Source organism: Erinaceus europaeus, chromosome 8 (assembly GCF_950295315.1).
Source record: "Erinaceus europaeus chromosome 8, mEriEur2.1, whole genome shotgun sequence".
In the NCBI taxonomy this organism is placed as follows: Eukaryota; Metazoa; Chordata; class Mammalia; order Eulipotyphla; family Erinaceidae; genus Erinaceus; species Erinaceus europaeus.
This window is the reverse complement of record NC_080169.1, coordinates 60,861,103-60,884,714: the sequence shown is the minus strand read 5'-3', so window position 1 is coordinate 60,884,714 and position 23,612 is coordinate 60,861,103. Positions and strand designations below refer to the sequence as shown.

The 23,612-nt window shown below is 37.2% G+C and overlaps 1 protein-coding gene across 2 annotated transcripts in view; it reads left to right on the top strand.

The window, feature by feature from the left end:
• Positions 1-23,612, top strand: part of GRM3 (glutamate metabotropic receptor 3) — a 375,599-nt gene that overhangs the window by 195,433 nt on the left and 156,554 nt on the right. The window contains exon 2 of one of the 2 annotated variants that reach the window (XM_060196311.1): positions 15,996-16,608. The exons of the other annotated variant lie outside the window; for it this stretch is intronic. Coding sequence (XP_060052294.1) covers positions 16,141-16,608 — 468 coding nt within the window. The 5' untranslated portion in view covers positions 15,996-16,140. The remainder of the gene's footprint in view (positions 1-15,995; positions 16,609-23,612) is intronic. 2 annotated transcript variants of the gene reach the window in all.

The following is a 23,612-nucleotide window of genomic DNA, read 5'->3' as shown; positions in this document are numbered from 1 at the left end:
TGTTACTTTTTTGTCATTGTTGTGGTTATTATTATTATTGTTGTTGTTACTGTCATTGGATAGGACAGAGAGAAATCAAGAGAGGAGTATAAAACAGAGAGGGGGAAAGAAAGACACCTGCAGACCTGCTTCACCGCCTGTGAAGTGACTCCCCTGCAGCTGGGGAGCCGGGGGCTCAAACCGGGATCCTTAAGCCAGTCCTTATGCTTCGACCACTAGAATTAAGAAATTCTTATGAATCAGGAAGGTGTGATGACTGGTACACTTACATCCATGAAAACCATCATTGATAGAGTAGCTCACTGGAAACCATCATGAAGTATGGGATCTTATGAGATTCAGGACAGTATCAGGCAATTTGCATAGAACTTTAATCATGGTTTCTGGCACTGAGTAGGTGCTAAATAAATGTTGGTATCTTTGGGACCAGGAGATGGCCCAGAGGCTAGAGCACATACTCTTCTATGCATGCAGCCAAGCTGAGCCCCATCACCACATGGAAGTTCCAGGGCACTGGGTGAAATTCTGTTACTGCAGTCCCTATCTATCATCTATCTATCCATCCCTCTCAACCTCTTGTTCTCTCTCTGTCTCAGTATCTGAAGTTAACAACAACAAAATAAAAAATAGTCCCATACAAAAGTAGCCAAATCACTCATGTGTGAGACTCTGAATGAAAAATAAATAAATAGTAATGGTTTTTTTAACGGGAAAAGGTGAGAGCTTTTACTCAAGAATCATTTAGTAATAAACAATTTAAATTGACATAAAATAAGGGATTTTTAACCTTACATAACTAGCAATCTTAACCGAATTAAATATCACCTATAATATCATCCGTTCTCACTCTCACTTGGCTCTGCATCTTATATAGGTTTTTCCTTATGGCAGAAAAATGGTTGCCAATAGCTCTAAGCTTGAATTGTATCCTTTAAATCTCTCACAAAAAAATTTTCTTCTCATGAATATTCTTAAAAAAAGTTTTAAGTTACTCTTTACTGACAATGATTTAGTCACAGTCTTATATCAGAAACAATAACTGTGATCAGGGGCATGTGATACTCTAATTATTCATATGTGTCATCTCTTAACCCAGTATGAGATTTACCTTGCTTCATGGACATTTTTGTGTTACAAAAGGAAATTGTGGTCGTTTCTTTAAAAATTATAAGTGAATACTAAGTAGTCAAAGTATCAGAGACATGTTAGTATTCTATTAGCTGATAAAGATTTTTGTTTAAAATTGAAAATTCTTCCAGATTTCAATAATTTTATGTAGCAAATATTGAGTTGGGGGTTCATATTTTAAAGTTTTTTAATATTTTATATAGAATTGTAAAAATGAACTGCAAACCTATTGTGCTAGAACTTAATACTTCATTTGCTGGACCATGAAAAACTTTGTTGGAGAGAGAGAGACACAAATGAAGAGGAACCTGAGCAGGCAGGAAAGTAGAATAATATTTAAAGAGCTTGGTTGCCTAACTATTCACTAACTGAATGAAAACAACTTAAAACTTTAACACCTACCACAGCTGTACCAGTGTATAGCAGCTGGGTTTCAGTCTTGGCCAACACTGCGAGTATTGTTAATTAACTGTCTGATGCTTAGAAGAATATTTTGTAAATTATGGGGTCATTTTATTAGCCACAAGACTTTAAAAGGTACAAGAATTTTTCTCAGTAACAAAATCTGGAGTAATCACAAACATATAGGTAAATGTAGAGAGCTGTAAAATAAAGCTATAAAATAGATCAAATGCCCATAAGACTCATATTTTTCTCAGCATTTTTATGATAAAAATAGTTTTCATAAATAGCGCCAATACACATCATAACTAGACTAACAGATAATCTTCTATTTTAGTCTATATATTTTACCGTTTCCAGTGCTCTTAGTTTCTTCTGGGAGGTCTGATTTTCCATTTGGTGTCATTTCCTTTTACTTTGAAATAATTCTTTAGCATTTCTTAGAGTTTAAGCATATTGGCAAAACAATCTATCAGTCTGAGTTCCTGAAAGATGTCTTTAGCTTTATACTTAAAATATGATTTAACTGGCATATTGCCCCCAAGTAAAAGACTCTGGGGTGGGTGGGTGGGGAGAATACAGGTCCATGAAGGACGATAAATGACATAGTGGGGGTTGTATTGTTAAATGGGAAACTGGGGAATGTTATGCATGTACAAACTATTGTATTTACTGTTGAATGTAAAACATTAATTCCCCAATAAAGAAATAAATTAATATATATATATATATATATATATATGATTTAATTGGAAATTGATGTTTGACCAATCCCCAGTCCCTTAGAGTTCAACAAAGATCATTTCATTTATTATAAAGCATCATTTTTTCTAATGAAAAATTAGTCCTCACTCATGCTCATTTGTTTGTTTAATGGTTTCCTTTGCCTTATCCACCTTATCCCTGCTTTCAACTTTGGCTTTGACCTTTGGTTTCTGTCTTCTATAGGTGATTCCCTCTACTGTATTCACTTAGCTAAGATTTATATTTTCTCAGTTCTTGATTTCTATCTAAGAATCTTTCATACTGTTTTCTAAAATACTTCTTCAATTGAGCTTCTCATTTTATTGAACACCTCTAGGACCACTATTTTTTGTTTGTTGTTGTCGTCTTTTGCCGTCAGAGCTATTGCTTGAGCTCAGTAACTAACTGACCGGTCCCGAGTGGCCATTTCTTTCTTTTTCAGAGAGAAAGAAAGAGAGAGGAGTACTGCTTATGGAATTTCCCCCCCTGCAGGTGCAGGCTGGAGGCTTGAACCTAGATTCCTGCACATGGTCACTATAGTACTAACCACTGTCAGTCCCCCTTCCCTGACCATTGTTCTGATGTCTTCTTCATGAAACTTGCATAGCCCTATTGTATTCAGATTATTTAAAATTTTTATTCAGTAACATACTTTAGATAAACACGGAGAAACTGAGAGGGAAGGGGAAGACAAAGAGGGAGAAACACTTGCAGCACTGCTTCACCACTCATGAAGTTTCTTGAGACTTCAAAACCCAGACTGCTCCCTAGGACTGCTAAAGCTCAGACTCCTGGCCTATGTTCTCACAGAGCATCAGACATAATTAGAAGACAAAGAACATCATGTATACTTCAAGATCAAGACAGCATCCTTAGAAACAACCCAAATTCAGAGACTGGTGCGCCTAGTAGGGAACATACATTACCGTGAGCAAAGACCCAGGTTAAAGACTCCAGACCCTGCTGGCCTGGCTTCCCTGGATTGAAGATCCCACCAATGTGTCCTGAAGCTCTGCTTCCCCAGAGACACACCTTACTAGGGAAAGAGAGAGGCAGACTGGGAGTATGGACCGACCAGTCAATGCCCATGTGCAGCGGGGAAGCAATTACAGAAGCCAGACCTTCTACCTTCTGCAACCCTCAATGACCCTGGGTCCATGCTCCCAGAGGGCTAGAGAATGGGAAAGCTATCATGGGAGGGGGTGGGTTATGGAGATTGGGTGGTGGGAATTGTGTGTAGTTGTACCCCTCCTACCTTATGTTTCTGTTCATTAATCCTTTCTTAAATAAAAAATTAAAAAAAAAAAAAAAAGACTCCAGACCCTACCTGCTGGGAAGAAACTTCATGAGTGGTGAAGCAGTGCTGCAAGTGTTTCTCCCTCTTTGTCTTCCCCTTCCCTCTCAGTTTCTCCGTGTTTATCTAAAGTATGTTACTGAATAAAAATTTTAAATAATCTGAATACAATAGTTTCTTCCCAGCAGCTAGGCGACCAGTCCCTGAATTTGAGTTGTTTCTAAGGCTGCTGTCTTGATCTTGAAGTATGCATGATGTTCTTTGTCTTCTAATTATGTCTGATGCTCTGTGAGAACATAGGCCAGGAGTCTGAGCTTTAGCAGTCCTAGGGAGCAGTCTGGGTCTTGAAGTCTCAAGTCCCTTCTATGCATTTTTCCCCCACTTATTATAGCTTTGTTGCCAAGGAAGAGGACAATTTCGGTTTTCTTTCTTCAGATTGCTGTTATTTTCATGAGGGTACATTTTCATATTTTCCCTCCAATTAGGTGTCAGTACATCTTACCCTCCACCAAACCATCATTCTATTCCACCATAGGGACTTAGATCCCCAACCTACCTCTACCATTCTTCCCTTTCCTTTTTATCCATTTCTTTGTATCATTTTCTATTTCTTTGAATAGTGACTCAGAGTTTTCAGTATATAAGTATTTCACTTCTTTGGTCAGCTTTATTTCTATTTTATTGATTTTGCTGTGACAGTGAATGGGAATGATTGTTGTTTTTATTTGCATTCTCTGGTCATCAATGACTTTAAGCATTTTTTCATATGTTAGCCCTTTAGATCTCTTCTTTGGAGAAGATTTTGCCCCCCCCCCCCACAAGCTCCTCACATTTTTCAGTGGGGTTGTTCGTCTTTGTCTTTTTTTGTTGTTGAGTTTGGTAAGTTCATTGTATATTTTGGTTATCAGTCCTTTGTTCCACAAATGACACACAGATACCTTATTCCACTCCATGGCGGGTTTCTTTGTTATGTAGGTGATTCCTTTTTGCATGCATATACCATAACTTTCTTTATTAAAATTAAAAAATAATTTATTTTAATGAGAAAGATACAGAGAGAAAGACCAGTTTACCATTCAGCTTTAGCTAATGGTAATACTGGGGAATAAACCTAGGATCTCAGAACCTCAGGCATTAAAGTCTTTTTTAAAAAATTTTTATTTAAATAAAAAGGAAACACTGACAAAAACCATAGGATAAGAGGGGTATAACTCCACACAATTCCCACCACCAAAACTCTGTATCCCATCCCCTCCCCTAATAGCTTTCCTGTTCTTTTTTTTTATTTTTTTAATTTAAGAAAGGAGGCATTAACAAAACCATAAGATAAGAGGAGTACAGTTCCACACAATTCCCACCACCAGATCTCCATATACCATCCCCTCCCCTGATAGCTTTCCCATTTTCTATCCCTCTAGGAGTATGGATGCAGGGTCTTTGTGGGTTGCAGAAGGTGGAAGGTCTGGCTTCTGTAATTGCTTCCCCGCTGAACATGGGCATTGCCTGGTCGATCCATACTCCCAGTCTGCCTCTCTTTCCCTAGTAGGGTGGGTCTCTGGGGAAGTGGAGCTCCAGTACACATTGGTGGGATCCTCTGTTCAGGGATGTCTGGTTAGCATAGTGCTGGCACCCGGAAACTGGTGGCTGAAAAGAGAGTTAACATACGAAGCCAAACAAATTGTAGAACAACCATGGACCTAAAGACTGGAATAGTGCAGATGAAGTGTTGGGAGGTATTCCCTGCATGCCCTTGTGTACTTCTGCTTTCAGGTATATATTTTTCCCCTAGTTTATGGGCACGTGTGAACATATGCTCTATCTCAGGGGACCTGGTCTATATCTAGGTTTGGGGACTTTATTGGGTAGTGGAACACCTGGAAAGGAATTAGAGAATACTATGAAATCAAAGGTCTCACCCTAGTGATGAAGCTGAAGGGTTGTCATTCCACACCTGAAGTCTCTGGACACAGTCTGGAGTGAAGCATGCTGGGGTGGCACTCCTTGCGTTGATTGGGTTGCAATCCGAGGATGCAATATTATTTGATTTGGATTGAGAGAAGCATGCAGGAGAGTGGGCCCCACCTAAGGTTCCAGGACTGGGGGAAATATAGGCTCTGTAGTGGAAATGTGAGGTTCCTGCTGTCTTAGGGTTCAAGAAGACAATGGATAGTTATTGTTATCATCACATTATTTGGTAATTGGGTTAACTTTGAAAAGTCCCTGTGTTAGGATTTGGGATATAATACCCAGCATCTTTTATATAGCTGTGCTACCAGTTGCTTCTGTTCTCCCTGGTCTAGGCTTTTGAGAGAGTCAACATATCAAAGACTCAGCCTATGTATTAAAAAGACTCAGTCTGTGTTTTGAGAAGTTCTAGACATATGATCAATTTTTCCCCTCTCATATTAATTAAATAGTGGTTTATATTTCTACACTTTAATAGGAATGTACATAAACACCATTCCCTCCACCAAAAGACTGTGTCCCATCCCAACCACCCACCCCGCCCTATTTTTAAATAGTTTTTGTTATTGGTATTATTGAGTTTTAAAGTTTTATGTGCTCTGATTATTAGCCCTTTGTCTGATGTGTGTCATGTAATGATCTTCTCCAGTTCAGTAGAGTGTCTTTCTGTTTTGGTGATGTTTCCTCTTGTTGTGCATACCGTGGTATCCTTAATCACTCATCTGTTATTGGACACTTCATTTCCAATTTTTGCCTAATACAAATAGCGCTGTCATGAAAATAAGTGTGCATAGATTGCTTTAGAAAATAAATGTTTCAGTACTACAGCTCTTGTTTTTATTATCCATTTATTATCCATTTTTATTATCAAAGACTTTAACTTCTGCTTCTTGAGAACTGAGACTGTTACTCCTCCCTGGAAGTGAAGAGTCCAGTGTAAAATGTTGAGGAATTCATATGAAAATTATGGGACTTCCTTCATGTATTTCTTTCTCTCAAGGATCATAATTTGCTTCATATGTTTTGTCCAGGGTTATAGTTGTTTTCAGAAGGAAGGCAAATGTAATGCCAGTTACTATAACAATACCAAAAGCGGAAGTTACAGGTTGTCTAAAGAATTCATTTTTTATAAGCAAATACTTTTTCATATATGTGCTGAGGAATATGATAATTTTGTTTAAATATGTATGACTTGTGTTCCACTTTGAATGACTGGAGAAGTCTTTTGAAAACCTGACAATATACTTACTACCACATTGAATAGTTTAGTGTTATTTTCTTTATCTCTCTACTTAGCAATGGATTATATAATTCTCATCAAGAAGCAGTAAGAGTTAACTTACTATCAAAACTACTTTGACTGATATGTAAAGGGACTATTTACACAAGCACTTTATTAATAATAGCCACTTGATGAATTATACTGCCAACAGACACAAATGTTCTCCTGAGAAGAGTATTCCTCCATTTAACCCCCTTTATCACTTTTTGCTGAGCAAGGAAGAAAGCATTTTACAAACTCAGGTTTTTTAACTCTTATGCTAACAAATATGTAACTTCTATTACACTTGGCACCTTCTAAGAGGAAAATGACAGAGGCACAGTACAGAATGTTTGGGAAGGCTCCAATTCAGAAGCTTTGTAATAAGGTTAGGAAACTTATCGAGGAAAGAAACATCTGAAATTAACATACACACGTACACAAAGCAAGAGAGAGAAAGCAAAATATTCTGCATTGTGATGTTTAGAAGTATAAAGTTATTGGGAGTCGGGCGGTGGCGCAGCGGGTTAAGCGCAGGTGGCGCCAAACCCAAGGACCGGCGAAAGGATCCCGGTTTGAGCCCCCGGCTCCCCACCTGCAGGGGAGTTGCTTCACAAGCGGTGAAGCAGGTCTGCAGGTGTCTTTCTCTCCCCCCTCTGTCTTCCCCTCCTCTCTCCATTTCTCTCTGTCCTATCCAACAACAACGACATCGATAATAACTACAACAATAAAACAGTAAGGACAACAAAAGGGAATAAATAAATAAATATTTTTTAAAAAGAAGTATAAAGTGATTTTGGAAGTTAAAGAATAAATTTTTCATAAATTCTATATTGAATGATCCAGACTGGCTGATATTATTGATTAGAAACTACTGAACTAAGAGCCAAGATTTATTACAATTGTGTATCTGTTATTCTACTTCATAAAAACACAAGGTAAAGGAAATAGAAGTAATGATTTGGAGGAATAGGTCTGAAACCCAAATAGTGAAAGAGGCATTTCTCTTTATTGGCATCATCAACACATATTTTTGGTTTCATCACCCCAGCTACCCTTCCCCCCCATTCAACGAATTCACCTAGAATTAAGCTTCTTTTCTTTATGAAAAAGCAAGCTCATATGGAAGGATCTGATCAATTTTTTTCTGTTATTTGATTCAATTCCTTACATATTTGAAATTTCATACGCATTTGAGATTTCAAATAGAGATATCTAAGAGAAGGTGACACTTCCTTCCCTTAATTCAAATCATAGCACACAGGCCTGGCCTCCCCTTCTCTTCATTGTCATTCATAACTTCACAATCTGTCATTTTGTGTACTGATTTCCATGACTCCTAATTGCTCTCAGACCAAAAAGTTATATACTAATCTTTGTCATTTTTCTAAATATTGAATACTTTCAGTCTTACTTTATGCCATTTTTCTCATAAAAATCATCTATGTAAAGGAAAATAAAAAGGTCAGAGCTATTCAGGCCAAATTTCTCTAGTGCCAAAGTTGAATTACTGATAGACAATGACATCATTTTGAAAGACAATGTATCTCTTCTTTGTTGTTGGATAGGACAGAGAGAAATTGAGAGAGGAGGGGAAGACTGAGAGGGGGAGAGAAAGACACCTGCAGACCTGTTTTACTGCTTATGAAGTGACTCCCCTGCAGGTGGAGTCCCCTGCTGGGGGCTCGAACCCGGATCCTTACACTGGTCCTTTCTCTTTGACTCATGTGCGCTAACCCACTGAGTTACCGCCCAGCGCCCCTCTAATATCTTGATCAATATTTCAAAACCTTATATGCTTGGAATTTTGGAATTGATTAAACACTTAACAACTATATGTGAGGTGATATGGAAAAATACAGCAATGTCGAATGCACTAGTCCTGCTATCCACTAGCTTAAAGTCTAATGGGTAAGAAATAACAATTTTAAATTAGAGAACATATACAAATAAATATAAAGTCGTGTAAACGTAAATGAAAGTTTGAGGATTCAGTAAATGGAAAGCCACAGGAAGAGTTTTTTTTGTTTCTGTTTCTTTTTCTTTCCCTTTTCTTTTTTTTGCCACTAAGTGCTTACAAGACTCCTCCACTCCTGATGGTCAAGTGTTTTTCTTTTAGACAGTGCAAGAGAAAGAAAGAGAGGTTGAGAGGGAGAGAGAGAGAGATGCTGTGAACATTGCTATACAGATTATGAAACTTCTTTATTAAAGGAATCCCAGCGACCTATCAGGTTATGGTAATATATGCACTCTATTGGATGAACTACTTTCTGGTTCCAACAAGAAGAGAAATTTTAAGCTACATTTGTTATAAAATAATTAAGTTTAAATAGTCAGCTACTAGAGCAAGTTGTGATCTATATACACAATGGAATATTAGTCAGCTTTAAAAATGGTGATTTCACCTTCATCACCCCATCTTGGATGAAGCTTGAAGGAATCATATTAAATGAGATAGTCAGAAACAGAAGGATGAATATGAGATGATCTCACTCATAGGCAGAAGTTGAATAATAAGTTCAGAAGGGAAAAACAAGCAGAACTTGCACTGGAGTTAGTGTATTGTACCAACGTAAAAGACTGGGATGAGGGTGGGGTTCAGGTCCTAGAACATGATGGCAGAGGAGGACCTAGTGGAGGTTGTATTGTTATGTGGAAAACTGGGAAATGTTATGCATGTACAAGCTGTAAACCATTAATCCCCCAATAAAGAAATTAAAATAAATAAATAGTCAACTACTCATGATAGATTCTTGAAGGTGTCTTGATAAAATAAGTACCTTTGTCCCCTGATAGGAGTAAAGGAATTATAATTGTGGAATGCCATGTCCTATCATTAAAAATACCACTATAATCTCAACCTCTGTTTATCTGGTTGAAAGCCTAAAAGTTCCCAGTTCAAGCCCTGGCTCCCCACATGCAGGGCAGTCGTTTCACAGGCAGTGAAGCAGGTCTGCAGGTGTCTATCTTTCTCTCCCCCTCTCTGTCTTCCCCCTCCTCTCTCCATTTCTCTCTGTCCTACCCAACAATAACAATGACAACAATAATAACTACAACAATAAAACAACAAGAGCAGCAAAAGGGAATAAATAAATTAAATTAAATTAATTTAAAAAAAGAAAGTCTAAAAGTAAATCATACCTTTTGTTGTCTATAGTTTTGGCAGCTGAAAAATCTATAGTGAAATTGCATATGTTAGCACTAACCTTAACTTTTCCCCAAATTGATCCTGGCTTTGAGTGTTCTTGGAAGTTCTTCAACTACTTAATGGTTTATTTCCAATAAGGAGTAAGCTTGATTTCTGGCTGTATATATACTCTATATAATCTACTTATTCATAGTGTTCAGAATGGATTTCATTGCCAACACTAAACTCCTAGACCAAGTCAAGAGAGGAAGAAAAATATGTACTAGCATATGCCCACTACACAAATGCTTTCTGCCCACATATTCCAGGTGTTATAGTCCCAGAAAACCCCTGAATGTATAATTAGAATACGTAACATGTTATACATAGGGGCCAGGTGATGGCACACTTGATTGAGTGCACATGTTACAGTGCACAAGGACCTGGAGGCAAACCCCCAGTCCCCATCTACAGAGGGAAAGCTTCACAAGTGGTGAAGCAATGTTGCAGATGTCTCTCTGTCTTTTTTCTTATCTCTCCCTTATGAATTTCTGGCTATCTCTATCCAAAAAATAAACATAATAAAAATTTAAATAACAATGTTATATATACTTCTATAATCTACTCTGATATTCTAATAATGCAATGATTAATAAAACATCTATGATTAGACTGCCTACAGAGAAGACTACTTATTTGTAGTTTACACTTTAGTCATTATTTCTGAATGTAGAACTTTGACAGCAGAGTTTAATTCTCCAGCTGTCTATGAATGTGACCACAGTGGGGAAGCTATTTATCTGAGGAATGTGCTTCGGGATGATTTAAAGTAAAAGAAACCTGGGAAGAAGGGTTGCACAGTGCCCTTTCCCACAGTCTGATAAGCTGTTGTACACAGATAAACAGTTGCTCTGAATTAAGTATGTTTGTCTATTTTTCTAAATTAAATTTCAACTTCTTCTTTTAGCTTTTTAGGGCTTCATTTTAAATAATGTTAAGTACCTTAAAATTTGGCATGCCCTACAAGTCTTCATCATTATAAATTCTCTTAAAAAGGTAAATAAGAAAATATTAAGACTGGATTTCAACATTACTCTAATTGATTTTCAATTTGTAATTCTCTAAGTAACATTGAATGCTATTTAAAAATGCCCTGTTAGAGAGCTTGAAGGAAAAATACCCTACATGACATTATTGTCAAACAGCTTGTTTTCAAGAACTCATATATATGTGAGATAAGTATTTAATAGCAATTTTCATATGTAAGATAATACACATATTTGTATTTAAACCTTCTGCTGACCAAACACACATAATGAAGAAATGTAGGTCAACTTCTGTACATATAGCAGTCACATCTCTCTTGATTTCATAGAGACACCCACATCAGCTCCAGTTTCAAAATACAAAGGCAGCAATTCCTCCTGCACATACAGCATTCTTTGAGTTCTATGTATCCACAAGTCTATCATCAAAGAATATATAATAGGATGAGAGCACTCAGGATGATTAGGTAGGTAATAAAATAAGACAATCAGTTTCACTGACTCCCTTTTTCTTTTTTCTATGTTACAAATAAAATAGTATATTATCATTGGCAAACATAATTGTTACGAATGCCAATATTCCTTCAAGAAACATTTGTTGACTGTCTTCTGGATTGCAGATACTATGCAAAGCTCTGAATATGTAATTATAAATAAAACATAGCCTTTATTTGTGAAACAGGTAGACTAATACATAATTTTACATTTATTATAATATAAAGATTCATTTGAAATCTTCTTTGACTAAGAGCATTTTAAGAAATAAGGTTTTCATAAACTATAAGGTCATCTTCTCTCATTGTGTAGTCAAATTTCCTTCAAATTCTAGAGATATCTACATTATAATAGCTATGTGGCAAGGCTATGTTGATAACCTTTTTTAAAATTAACTATTCTCTTTTATTAGGCACATAAAACAATTATTTTTATAAAGTAATTTTTCCTTATCATTAGTGATAATGATCACAGTGTCTTTTGCCTTCCATGGCAGCTTTGCTTCAAAGGGAATTGCATGGAAAGATCAAAGAGAGACAAGAAATTAATATAAAATAAAAAAATTCTACAGTATCAACTTTTTTAAATATTGTAATTATTGTACTTTCTGTTCCCCCATGGTAGATCTCCTGGAGAGTCTGTGAACTAATACTGAGCATTGTGATGATTGCTGCTGTAGTTGCCAAAGTTCTTACCTATATAACCAACTAAGACAAAGCCCAGAAAACTCAGTTGTCTTGAGAAGACAACCCATAATTTACTCTATATAAGAGGGAGGGAGAAAAAGTATGTGAAAAGCTTGGTTTTAAAGGACACTGCTAATATAAAGAGAAAAAATATAATGTAACATAATATAATATATATATATATGTAAATAACACAGCAGTTCTTATCTCCATTCTGCTGTTCCTGAGCACTGTTTTTTCTTCTAACTCCTGGAAGCTATTTTTTTTAGGATTTAAAGTTCTCAAATGAAGTACCATTTCATGTTTTCCTAAAGAGCTGACACCTCTTTGACCTAAAGGGATAGAGAAATCAGTACAGACTGGGAGGAGATAAATCAGATCACAAGCATGATGTTAAATGACAGGGTTTTGCCTAATTCCTAAAAGATTTGTATGTTCTAGTGGACATGCTTCAAAATTTAATTAATGTAAATGTCTTAAGGTATAGTCCCTTGTGCAAACCCCAGCACTGATGATGGCTGTATGCCTCTTTTTTTTTTAATTTCATGTTATGTACCAATATAATCTATGCTAAATATATTAAGAATTACTTAAATCACTAACATATATTACCACATGTACAAACATTATTATTAATAATAAAAACAAGACATTGTATAATATGGGTCTGGCAATTTCCAGGCAAAGTTTTCTCCCATTTTCCTGTCTTTTCTTAACCCTTTAAAAAATTTTCCAGGACTCTGCTACAAGCAGTCTTGCAAACCAAGTAAGACCTTCCAATTCCCTAGGGCGATTACCTCTCACAGTTTTCAGGTTGGGGTTGTAAGTTCCAGGTCACCCAGAAGAACTTTAAATTCTTTCTTGCAAGTATCCATTTCTTTTCTTTTCTTTTCTTTATAAAAAGAAAACACTGACAAAACCATATGTTAAGAGGTGTACTACTCCACACAATTCCCACCACCAGAACTCTGTATCCTACCACTTCCCTCGATAGCTTTCCTATTCTTAATCCCTCTGGGAGTATGGACCCAAGATCATTGTGGGATGCAGAAGGTGGAAGCTCTGGCTTCTGAAATGGCTTCCCCGCTAAACATGGGCATTGACAGGTAGATCCATACTCCCAGCCTGCCTCTCTCTTCCCTAGTGGGGCAGGGTTCTGGGGAATCAGAGCTCCAGGACACACTGGTAGTGTCCAGGGATGTCTTGTTGGCATCATGCTAGCATCATGCTAGCATCTGGAACCTGGTGGCTGAAAAGAGAGTTAACATATAAAGCCAAACAAATTGTTGACCAATCATGAACCTAAAGGCTGGAATAGTGCAGATGAAGAGTTGGGGGGTGGGGGTCTCGGTTCTGTAGATAGCTAGTAGGCATATTTGAGATACATTCCAAAGGGCCTGTGGCTATACAGGTTTTTTATTTGTTTGTTTGTTTGTTTGTTTGTTTGTCTTGTTTTCCCCTGAGCCTGAAATATGTAGGTGGATCCAAGTTATTGTCTGGGGAGATGATGTCATGGCTGGAAAAAGAACCAGAAAGTTGGATCAGGGAAGAGAGTAGCTCCCAAATATGGGAAAGGGGTATAAATATTGTTGACTGTAAACCCTATTGGAGTTTCTAAACCTACAGCTCCTTTGTATTCTTCCTTCCAAGTTCATTATCAGTGAATGGAAGGGTGGAGATGGGACTCCCCTTAAGTGAATCACTTTGAATTTAAATTTAAATCAATTTGAATTTAAAGGTCTTCTAGGTGACCTAGAGCTTGCAACCCCAACCTGAAAACATTAAGAAGTAATTGCCCTAGGGAATTGGGAAGAGAAAGAAAGAACAAGAAACCCCAATTCCCAGGCCCTCAGGCTGGCCCAGCTGATGTAAATCACCCACCATTGTTTCCCAGGTGTAGAGGAAGGTCCTGCCTCTTTCCAGGCCTGAGGGCTCTTTTGTTAGGCTCCAATCCTGCTGTATGCCTCTTAAAGTTACAGTTCTGTTAAGAGTTGTCTAGCTTTAGGAAATGACCACTAGCAATCATGCTTGAGGAAATTTATCGTCTCCTAATCCACAAAAACATGTTTAGGGGGCCTGAAGCAGCTCTATAGCTGCTTATTTTTTGGTCATATTAATGATAACAAGAATCTGGTGCAGTGGGCATTGAAAAGAGGAGATGGATTTGAAAGATGTCAAATAGACTACAGGATTTAGTAGTTAGGTGGAAGAGGAAAGAAGGGTTGAATAGGAGCTATAGAGTGTGCATATTTCTAACTTGAGTGCTTGGATGCAAAGGTTATTATCAAATAGGAAGGAGAGTCTCTGACATGTAGAACTTGAGGTATCAAAAATATGTGTGTGGAGAGCCGTTTAGGAGAAAAATAACCAGGAGATGGTGCAGTGACTAAGGCACTAGACTCTCAGGTACTGAGTTTAATCCCTGGCAGCGCATGTACCACAGTGATGTCTGGTTCTTTCTCTCCTACCTTTCTCATTAATAAATAAATAAAATATTTTTTAAAAGAAGAAGAAAAGTATTTAGATGGTAGTAAAAACTAGCTACTCAGAATTGGAGAAGAGGAGAGAAACCCTGCAATAACAAAATTTGAGGAATAATACCTGGTGGTGGTGTATCCAATGGACACACATGTCACCATGTACAAGAACCAGGGTTCAAGCCCCCAGTTTCCACCTACAGGTGGGAAGCTTTACAAGTTGTAATGCTGTTGCAGGTGTCTCTCTTTACCTCTCCCCCTCCCTTCTCAATTTCCTCTGTCCTAACAATTGAAAAAAAGCTGGATAACTGCCAGGTGTGATTGATTTGTTGTGCAAGTACCAAGCCCCCGTGATAACCCTAGCAGCAATTTAAAAAAAAATTTTTTTGAGGTGTAGTCAGAAATGAATTATGGGATAAAAACCTAGAAAGCTGCAACAGGTATAAGTAAGAATAAGATGATAGTTTGGGTGAGGGTGAAAGGTAGTGATACTTATCTTGAGGGAATATATCCTGTGACAGCAACAATCCTATAAGGCAGTATTTCCTCAATAAAATGATACTGGATTTAGAAAAAAAGTCTGAATATTTCAATTAAAGTCCAGTAAAATGAAGATGACAGTGCATTTATTAAATTTAGAAACTAGTAAATTAGTAATGGATGCTTTCAGACCTGTCTTATTAGAGCAGTGGAGGGAAGAATCTTGATTGCTATGGGCTGAGACCATTTGCTAGACAATTCTTTTTTTTTCTGTTTTAACATAAACTACTATTTTTATTTTATTGGGGGGGGTTGATGGTTTAAAATAAATGTAGATGTTGGTACATATGTAAAACCTCTTAGTTTTCTGCAAGACTATTCTGTTAAAGAGCTCACCTGTGCCAGGAGGACCCAGATGTGGTGATAGGAATACAGAGATGTGACAGAGTTACAATTGTGTTGATTATTTTCAAATGAAAGAGGAGGAGTAGAATAAAAAGGTAGTTTATAAAAGTTGCTGAGAGGGGATAAAGACATTTCGAAATTGGTGCCCTGTCAATACAAAGTAAATGACACAGTAGAGAGAAAACTAGATTTTTCATGAGAAAAGCTGACTTCTGGACATTAGCTCAATCCTAAAGCCACTTTTTATCAAGTTACTTCATCTCTTTAGTTCTCAGATAGATTGCACCACTAAGATAGACATCATAGTATATTTTAAGGAGTGGATGAGAATACCTGTTGGAGAGTGCCTGATGTGTTGATGTGGTATGAATGTAGTAATTAGCCATTTGAATCACTATTCCATCAAAAGTCTGATTGAGGACCATCAATGTAATCACTACAGATTTCTCAAGCATTTTTTGTTCATATAATTTTTATCTCTTTAGGAATTTGGTGACAGGCTCTGTTAGTCTGTTACTGCCTTATTTGAAGGACAAGCCAAAGATCCCGTTTGGAAATGGGAGAGGAAGATTAGCTGGCAACATTGATTCCACTCATTGATGTATCCCTGAAAGAACTGACAAAGGATTCATGAAAATGTTGACAAGACTCCAAGTTCTTACTTTAGCTTTGTTTTCAAAGGGATTTTTACTTTCTTTAGGGGACCATAACTTTATGAGAAGGGAGATTAAAATAGAAGGTGACCTTGTTTTAGGGGGCCTATTTCCTATTAATGAAAAAGGCACTGGAACTGAAGAGTGTGGCCGAATAAATGAAGACCGAGGAATCCAACGCCTGGAAGCCATGTTGTTTGCCATTGATGAAATCAACAAAGATAATTACTTACTACCAGGAGTGAAGCTGGGTGTTCACATTTTGGATACATGCTCAAGGGATACTTATGCATTAGAACAATCACTGGAATTTGTCAGGGCATCATTGACTAAAGTGGATGAAGCTGAGTATATGTGTCCTGATGGATCTTATGCCATCCAAGAAAATATTCCATTGCTCATTGCAGGGGTTATTGGAGGTTCTTACAGCAGTGTTTCCATACAGGTAAGCAAGTGCTATTACTGAAATGCTATGTCGATTTAGTTTTGTGTCTTGAGGGAATAAAAGAATGTCCTAATTACTTCACCAATGAATACACCTTTGCAATTGTTAATTCCTATGAGAACTAAATAGCAGGTTTATAGACAGAACATTTAAGTAGTGATGAGCATCATTTAGATGTATATCAGGTAGCTAATGCAGCATAACAAACTACCCCAAAATTCGGTCACTTAAAATAACAATTATTTCTTTTTTTTTCTTTTAAACTGAACAATGGTAATGGTAATGGTATTTATTTTTTATGTTTTCCTTTCTGTTTTTTTTATTTATTTATTGTGCAATTAATGTTTTCCATTCAACAGCAAATAAAATAGTTTGTACATGCATAATATTTCCCAGTTTTCCATATAACAATACAACCCCCACGAGGCCCTCTGTCATACGTTTTGGACCTGTATTCTCCCACCCACCCACCCTTTTACTTTGGTGCAATACACCAATTCCAGTTCAGGTTCTACTTGTGTTTTCTCTTCTGATCTTGTTTTTTCATCTTCTGCCTGAGAGTGAGATCATCCCATATTTATCCTTCTGTTTCTGACTTATTTCACTGAACATGAATTTTACAAGGTCCATCCAGGATCAGCTGAAAAGGGTGAAGTCACCATGTTTAATAGCTGAGTTGTATTCCACTGTGTAAATAAACCACACTTGCTCAGCCACTCAGCTGTTGTTGGACTCCAGGTTGCTTCCAGGTTTTGACTATTACAAATTGTGCTGCTAAGAACATATGTGTTCTTAGATCTTCTTGGATGGGTGTGTTGGGTTTCTTAGGATATATCCCCAGGAGAGGAATTGCAGGATCGTAGGTCCATAGTTAGCCTTCTGAAAGTTCTCCGGACTGTTCTCCACAGAGGTTGGACCAATTGACATTCCCACCAGCAGTGCAGGAGGGTTCCTTTGACCACACAACCTACCTCTCTAGCATTTGTTGCTGTTACCTTTTCTGATGTATGACATTCTCATAGGAGTGAAGTGGTATCTCATTGTTGTCTTTATTTGTATTTTTCTAACAATCAAAGACTTGGAGCATTTCCTCATGTTTGTCAGCCATTTGGATCTCTTCTGTGATGAATATTCTGTACATGTCCTCTCCCCATTTTTGAATGGGGTTATTTTCTTGTTGTTGAGTTTGGCAAGCCCTTTATATATTTGGTTATTAGCCTTGTGTCTGATGTATGGTGTATAAATCTCTTCTCCCATTCTGTGAGGGGTATTGTGGTTTGGGGAGTGGTTTCTTTTGCTGTGAAGAAGCTTTTTAATTTGATGTAGTCCCATAGGTTTATGTTTCCTTAGTCTTCTTTGTAATTGGATTCATTTCATTGAAGATGTCTTTAAAATTTATGCAGAAAAGAGCCTGCCAATATTTTCCCCTAAGTATTTGATAGTTTCTGGTCTAACATTCAAGTCCTTGATTCACATGGAATTTACTTTTGTGCTTGGTAAATATAGTGGTTCAGTTTCATTCTTCTATATGTTTCAATCCATTTTTTCCAACACCATTTGTTGAAGAGACTATGATTTCCCCATTTAATAGTCGGGACACCTTTGTTAAAGATTAGATTTCCATAGGTGTGGGGGATTACTTCCAGGCTCTCAATTCTATTCCACTGGTCAGTGTGTCTATTCATGTTGCAGTACCAAGCAGTTTTGATGACAATGGCCTTATAATACAATTTGAGATCTGGGAGTGTGATGCCTCTAGTCTTCTTCTTACTTAAAATCATTTTGGCAATTCTATGTCTTTTCTGGTTCCAGATGAACATTTGTAGCATTTGTTCTATTATCCTCAAAAATGTCATTGGGATCTTGATGGGGACAGCATTAAATTTGTAGATGGCTCTGGGTAGTATATTGATTTTGTTGATGTTATTTCTTCCAACCCATGGACATGGAATATCTTTCCACTTCTTTGTATCTTTTTGAATTTCCTTGAGTAGTGAATCATAATTTTCAGTATAGAAATCTTTCAATTCTTTGGTTAGGTTTATTCCTAGATATTTTATTGTTTTTGTTGGTATAGTAAAAGGAATTGATTTCTGGATTTCAACTTCTTCTAACTTGGTGTTTGCATAGAGGAATGCCACTGACTTTTGAATGTTAATTTTGTAGTCTATGACACTTTACTGTGTTGCCTGATGATTTCCAAAAGCTTCTTGCTGGATTCTTTAGGTTTTTCCATGTATACTATCATGTCATCAGCAAATAGGGAGAGTGTGACTTCTTCTCTTCCAATATGTGTGCCTTTAATTCCTTGTTCCTGCCTGATTGCTATGGCAAGAACTTCCAACACTATTTTGAATAATAATGGTGATATTGGGCAGCCTTGTCTAGTACCTGATCTGAGGGGAAATGCTTCCAGTGTTTCACCATTGACTATGATGTTGGCTGAAGGTTTGCTACATAGAGACTCCACTACCTTCAGGAATTTTCCAACTATTCCCATTTTTTTGTGGTGTTTTGATCATAAAGGGTTGTTGTATTTTGTCAAAGGCTTTCTCTGTATCTATTGATATGACCATGTGGTTTTTGGTCTTGCTTTTATTGATGTGGTGGATCACATTGATTGATATACATATTTTAAACCAACTTTGTATCCCTGGGATAAACCCCACTTGGTTATGATGAACAATCTTTTTAATAGACCTCTGTATCTAGTTGGCTATAATTTTGTTCAATATTTTAGTATCTATGTTCATCAGAGATATTGGTCAGTAGTTTTCCTTTTTGGTTGTGTCCCTGTCTGCTTTTGGTATCAGAGTGATGTCAGCTACATAGAAACTGGAAGGAAGTATTCCATTGTCTTCTATCTTCTAGAAGACTTTTAAAAGTAGAGGAATTATTCTTCTATGAAGGTTTTGTAGAATTCATTTGTAAAACCCTCTGGACCAGGACTTTTATTTTGGGGAAGGTTTTTTGATAACTGTTTCGATTTCATTAGCTGTGATGGGCCTGTTCATATTACCTATTTCCTCTTTATTTAGTTTCGGAAGACTGTAGGTATCTAGGAAATTGTTTATTTCCTCCTGGTTCTCTAGCTTGATGTCATATAAGTTGTTCATAAAAGTCCAGCATAATATGTTAAATAACTGTGGTGCCTGTTGTGATATCTTCTCTTTCAATTACTATCCAATTTATTTGGGTCTTCTCCCATTTTGGTTTTGTGAGTGTGGATAAAAGTTTGTCGATTTTGTTCACTCTTTTTGAAGAACCAACATTTACTTTCAATGATCATTTGTATGGTTTTCTTATTTTCAATGTTATTGATTTCTGCCCTAACTTTAGTGATTTCTGTCCTTCTGGTTGCTTTAGGGTTCCTTTGTTCTTCTATTTCTAGATCTTTAAGATGTACAATCAAGCTGTTTATTTGTGATTTTTCTTGTTTCCTAATGTGTGCTTGTATAGCTATGAACTTCCCTCTCAGTACTTCCTTAGCTGTGTCCCAAATATTTTGATAGCTTGTGTCTTCATTGAACCCTCGAAACATTTTGACTTCTTCTTTCATTTCCTCTTTAACACAGCCGTTGTTAAGTAGTATACTGTTGTGCTTCCACATTTTGGGACTATTACTAATCTTTTATTGATTGGCAAGTGTTAGTTTAATTCCTCTGTGGTCTGAGAAGATGCTTGGGATGATTTCAATTCTCTTGAATTTGCTGATGTGGTCTTTGTTGCCTAACATATGGTCTATCCTTGAGAATGACCCATGTGGACTTGAGTAAAATGTGTATTCCACTTTCTTGGGATGAATGACTCTGAAAATGTCCAATAGTTCTGGTTTACCTATCTCCTTACTTAGCACCCACATTTCTTTATTGATTTTTTTGCCTGAATAATTTGTCAAATTGAGTGAATGGGGTGTTGAAGTCCCGTACTATGACTGTGTTGCTGTTAATATATTGCTGCAGCTCTTTCAGTAGATGTTTGATGTATTTAGGTGGCTTCCCATTGGGTGTATAGATGTTAAGAATTGTTAAGTCATCTTGACTTTAATTTTATTTATTTTAAAGTCTATAGTGTCAGATATGAAAATAGCTATTCCTGCCCTTTTTTGTGGGCCATTAGCTTATATGGTAGTTTTCCATCCTTTCATTTTGAGTCTATGTTTGTCTTGTTGCTTTAGGTGGGTTTCCTGTAGACAGCATATTGTTTAGTTGTGTTTTCTGATCCATCTTCCTACTCTGTGGATTTTAGTAGGTGAATTCAGGCCATTGACATTTATTGATATCAAAGACTGAAGATATTTTAATGCCATTCTTGTAGATTTTTAGAGTGTACTGATATATGGTATATCTATGAGGGTATGACTATTTATTGGAGACCTTTCAGAACTTCTTTCAGAGCAGGCTTGGTGATAGTTGATTCTTTCAACTGTTGCTTGTCTGAGAAGGTTTTTACTGCCTCCATCTAGTCTGAATGACAGTCTAGCAGGATACAGTAGTCTTGGTTGAAAGCCTTTCTCATTGAGCACTCAATAGATATCTTGCCATTCTCTTCTGGCCTGTAGTGTTTTTGTGGAGAAGTCTGCTGCTAATATTATGGGTTTTCCTCTGTAGGTGACTCTTTGTTTTTCTCTTGAAGCCTTCAGGATCCTTTCTTTATCCGTATTCCTTTGAATTCTAAATGAGATGTGTCTTGGTGTCTTTAAGTCTGGGTTAATTCTGTTTGGGACCCCCTGGGATTCTTGAACCTTTATGTCTTTGGTGTTGTCTAGATTAGAGAAGTCCTCAGCTTCTATGTCCTGAAGAATTCTTTCTTCCCCTCCCTCTCTTTCTTCCTCTGGTAAGCCAAAAATGCATATATTATTTTTGAGGTCATCCTCTAGGTCTCTATTGTTGTTTTCAGTATCTCTTACTCTCTTTTTGAGATCTCTTACTTCTTTTTTTAGTTGTCTCTAATTTGTACTCAATATTGCTAATTCTGTCTTTAGCCTCATTTATTCTATTCTCTCTCCCCTCTACTGTTTTCTTGAGTTCATCTATTTTGTTACCCTGTTCTGAAACTATTTTAGATTGTTCTTCTCATTGCGTTCTTAGCTCAGTTATTTGAGCTTTCAGCTCTCTAATAACCTTGAGGTAATTAGTGTTTTCTTCCAGAATCTCATTTGTTGTTTCTGCATTTCTGATGACAATTCTTTCAAACTCTTTACTCACTCCTGTGATTATTTCCTTAACTAGTGTTTGGATTTTGACCTCATTATTTTGTGCTTCAACCTGTTGGGGGCTTTTACCTGTAGTCTTGTCATTTCTCCAATATTTCTTCTTGTTGGTTTAAACATTCTATATAATATGTTATGAGGTCCCTCTCTCTGAACTTTTCAAATTACTGATCATTGTTGCCTGGATTAACTTGTATCTAAGTAAGGTACTTAAATGGTTCCCAGTTGTGGAAGTTGACTGTTGTTTCAATAGTATTTTAATCCCTGAGTAAGAGCACAGTGACTTTAAAAGTATGTTTGTTATTTTACTTCCCTGTAGGGAATGGGAGCCTGAGGGCTTTTAAACTATAAGTAGGCTTCTTAGCTTAAGCCCTCACTTCTGACCAAGACATAAAGCAGGGTGAACTACAGATAATCCTGTGGTTATGCAAAGAGTCTCTCACAACCCCACTGCTTGGCAACTGAGGTATAGAACTTCTCCTGAGTTTCCTGGTTAGTTCTCTGTTCCCTAGTGTCAACACAGGGCCTCCCCTCTGCTGCTCAAGATTCTGAGGGCAGTAGCAATGGAGACTCACAGTTTCATTTGGTGAGTTAAGGAGACTCACAGTTTCATTTGGTGAGTCTTCTCCTCCCTTCAGCTGTCTTTTTGTTGTTGAAACAGACTGGAGTTGGTGTCTAAATCAGTAAACTGTCAGACTGTTACCAGCCACTTAATCTCTCTCTAGGCTCCTCTCTGTCCACGAGCCACACATATTTACACTCAATGGTGATTTGGTGTGTTCCTGAGGTCGTTCTATCCCTGTCTTGTTTTAGTCCCAGATGACCTCTTTTGGCATTCCTAGTTGACCCAGGAGAGGAGAGGAGAGGAGAGGAGAGGAGAGGAGAGAAACATAGCTGCTGCTGCTCCATAGCCCTGCCTCCAGAAGTCTCCAACAATGATTTCTTTAACAGTTTACAAATCTTAAGTTTTTAAATATATATTACTCTTTTACCACCTATATACTCATAAATATGATCAGCTTACTTTAGAAATGTGTTAACTTAGGAAGAAGTCACCCTTTGTCCTGATTTACATACACAAACACACCCTGCTTTTCTTCTAGTAGTTATTATACTTCAAAAGCTTGATGCCAATTTAATTAGCTCATCTATTTATTTTCTCTACATATCAAACTTGAGTGAAATAATATGATGTTTGTCTTTTTTAATCTAGGTTATTTCACTTAAGACAACATTATCTAGGTTTATCCATGTTGGAAATGAAAGAACTTTATATTTTTAGTAGTTGAGTAGTATTCCACTGTTTATTTATGCTACATTTTTATCCATTCATACATTATCATAAATAATGCTTTAGAGGCCAGTGTTGGTATACCCAGTAGAGCTCATATGTTGCCATGTGTTGTTAAAGTTTGGGGGTGCCAGCAGGCAGGGCTAGCGTCGCAGCAGTAGACAGAGACAGAGACTCGGGGACACACGGCTGGACTGAGAAGCTGCAGTTTAATCTTTATTCATGAACGGGCAAATCACCACACCATGTGCTTCCCCATCATTCTCTTTCCCAGGCTGCTGCTGGGACTCTGGACGTCCTTAGCATAGGGGGCGGGGAGAAAGCGGGGTGCGAAACTAGCAAGGGCCAAACCAATTTTCTCAGAGGTCGGGGGGAAGGGGAGAAAACCAATATGAAACATACCAATAATTCCCCCTTCTGTTTTAAACTAAATGACCACAGTATCAGGGGTGTGGGGTGAACAAAAACCTATATCGTACATGTATTTTCAAAAAAGAAACT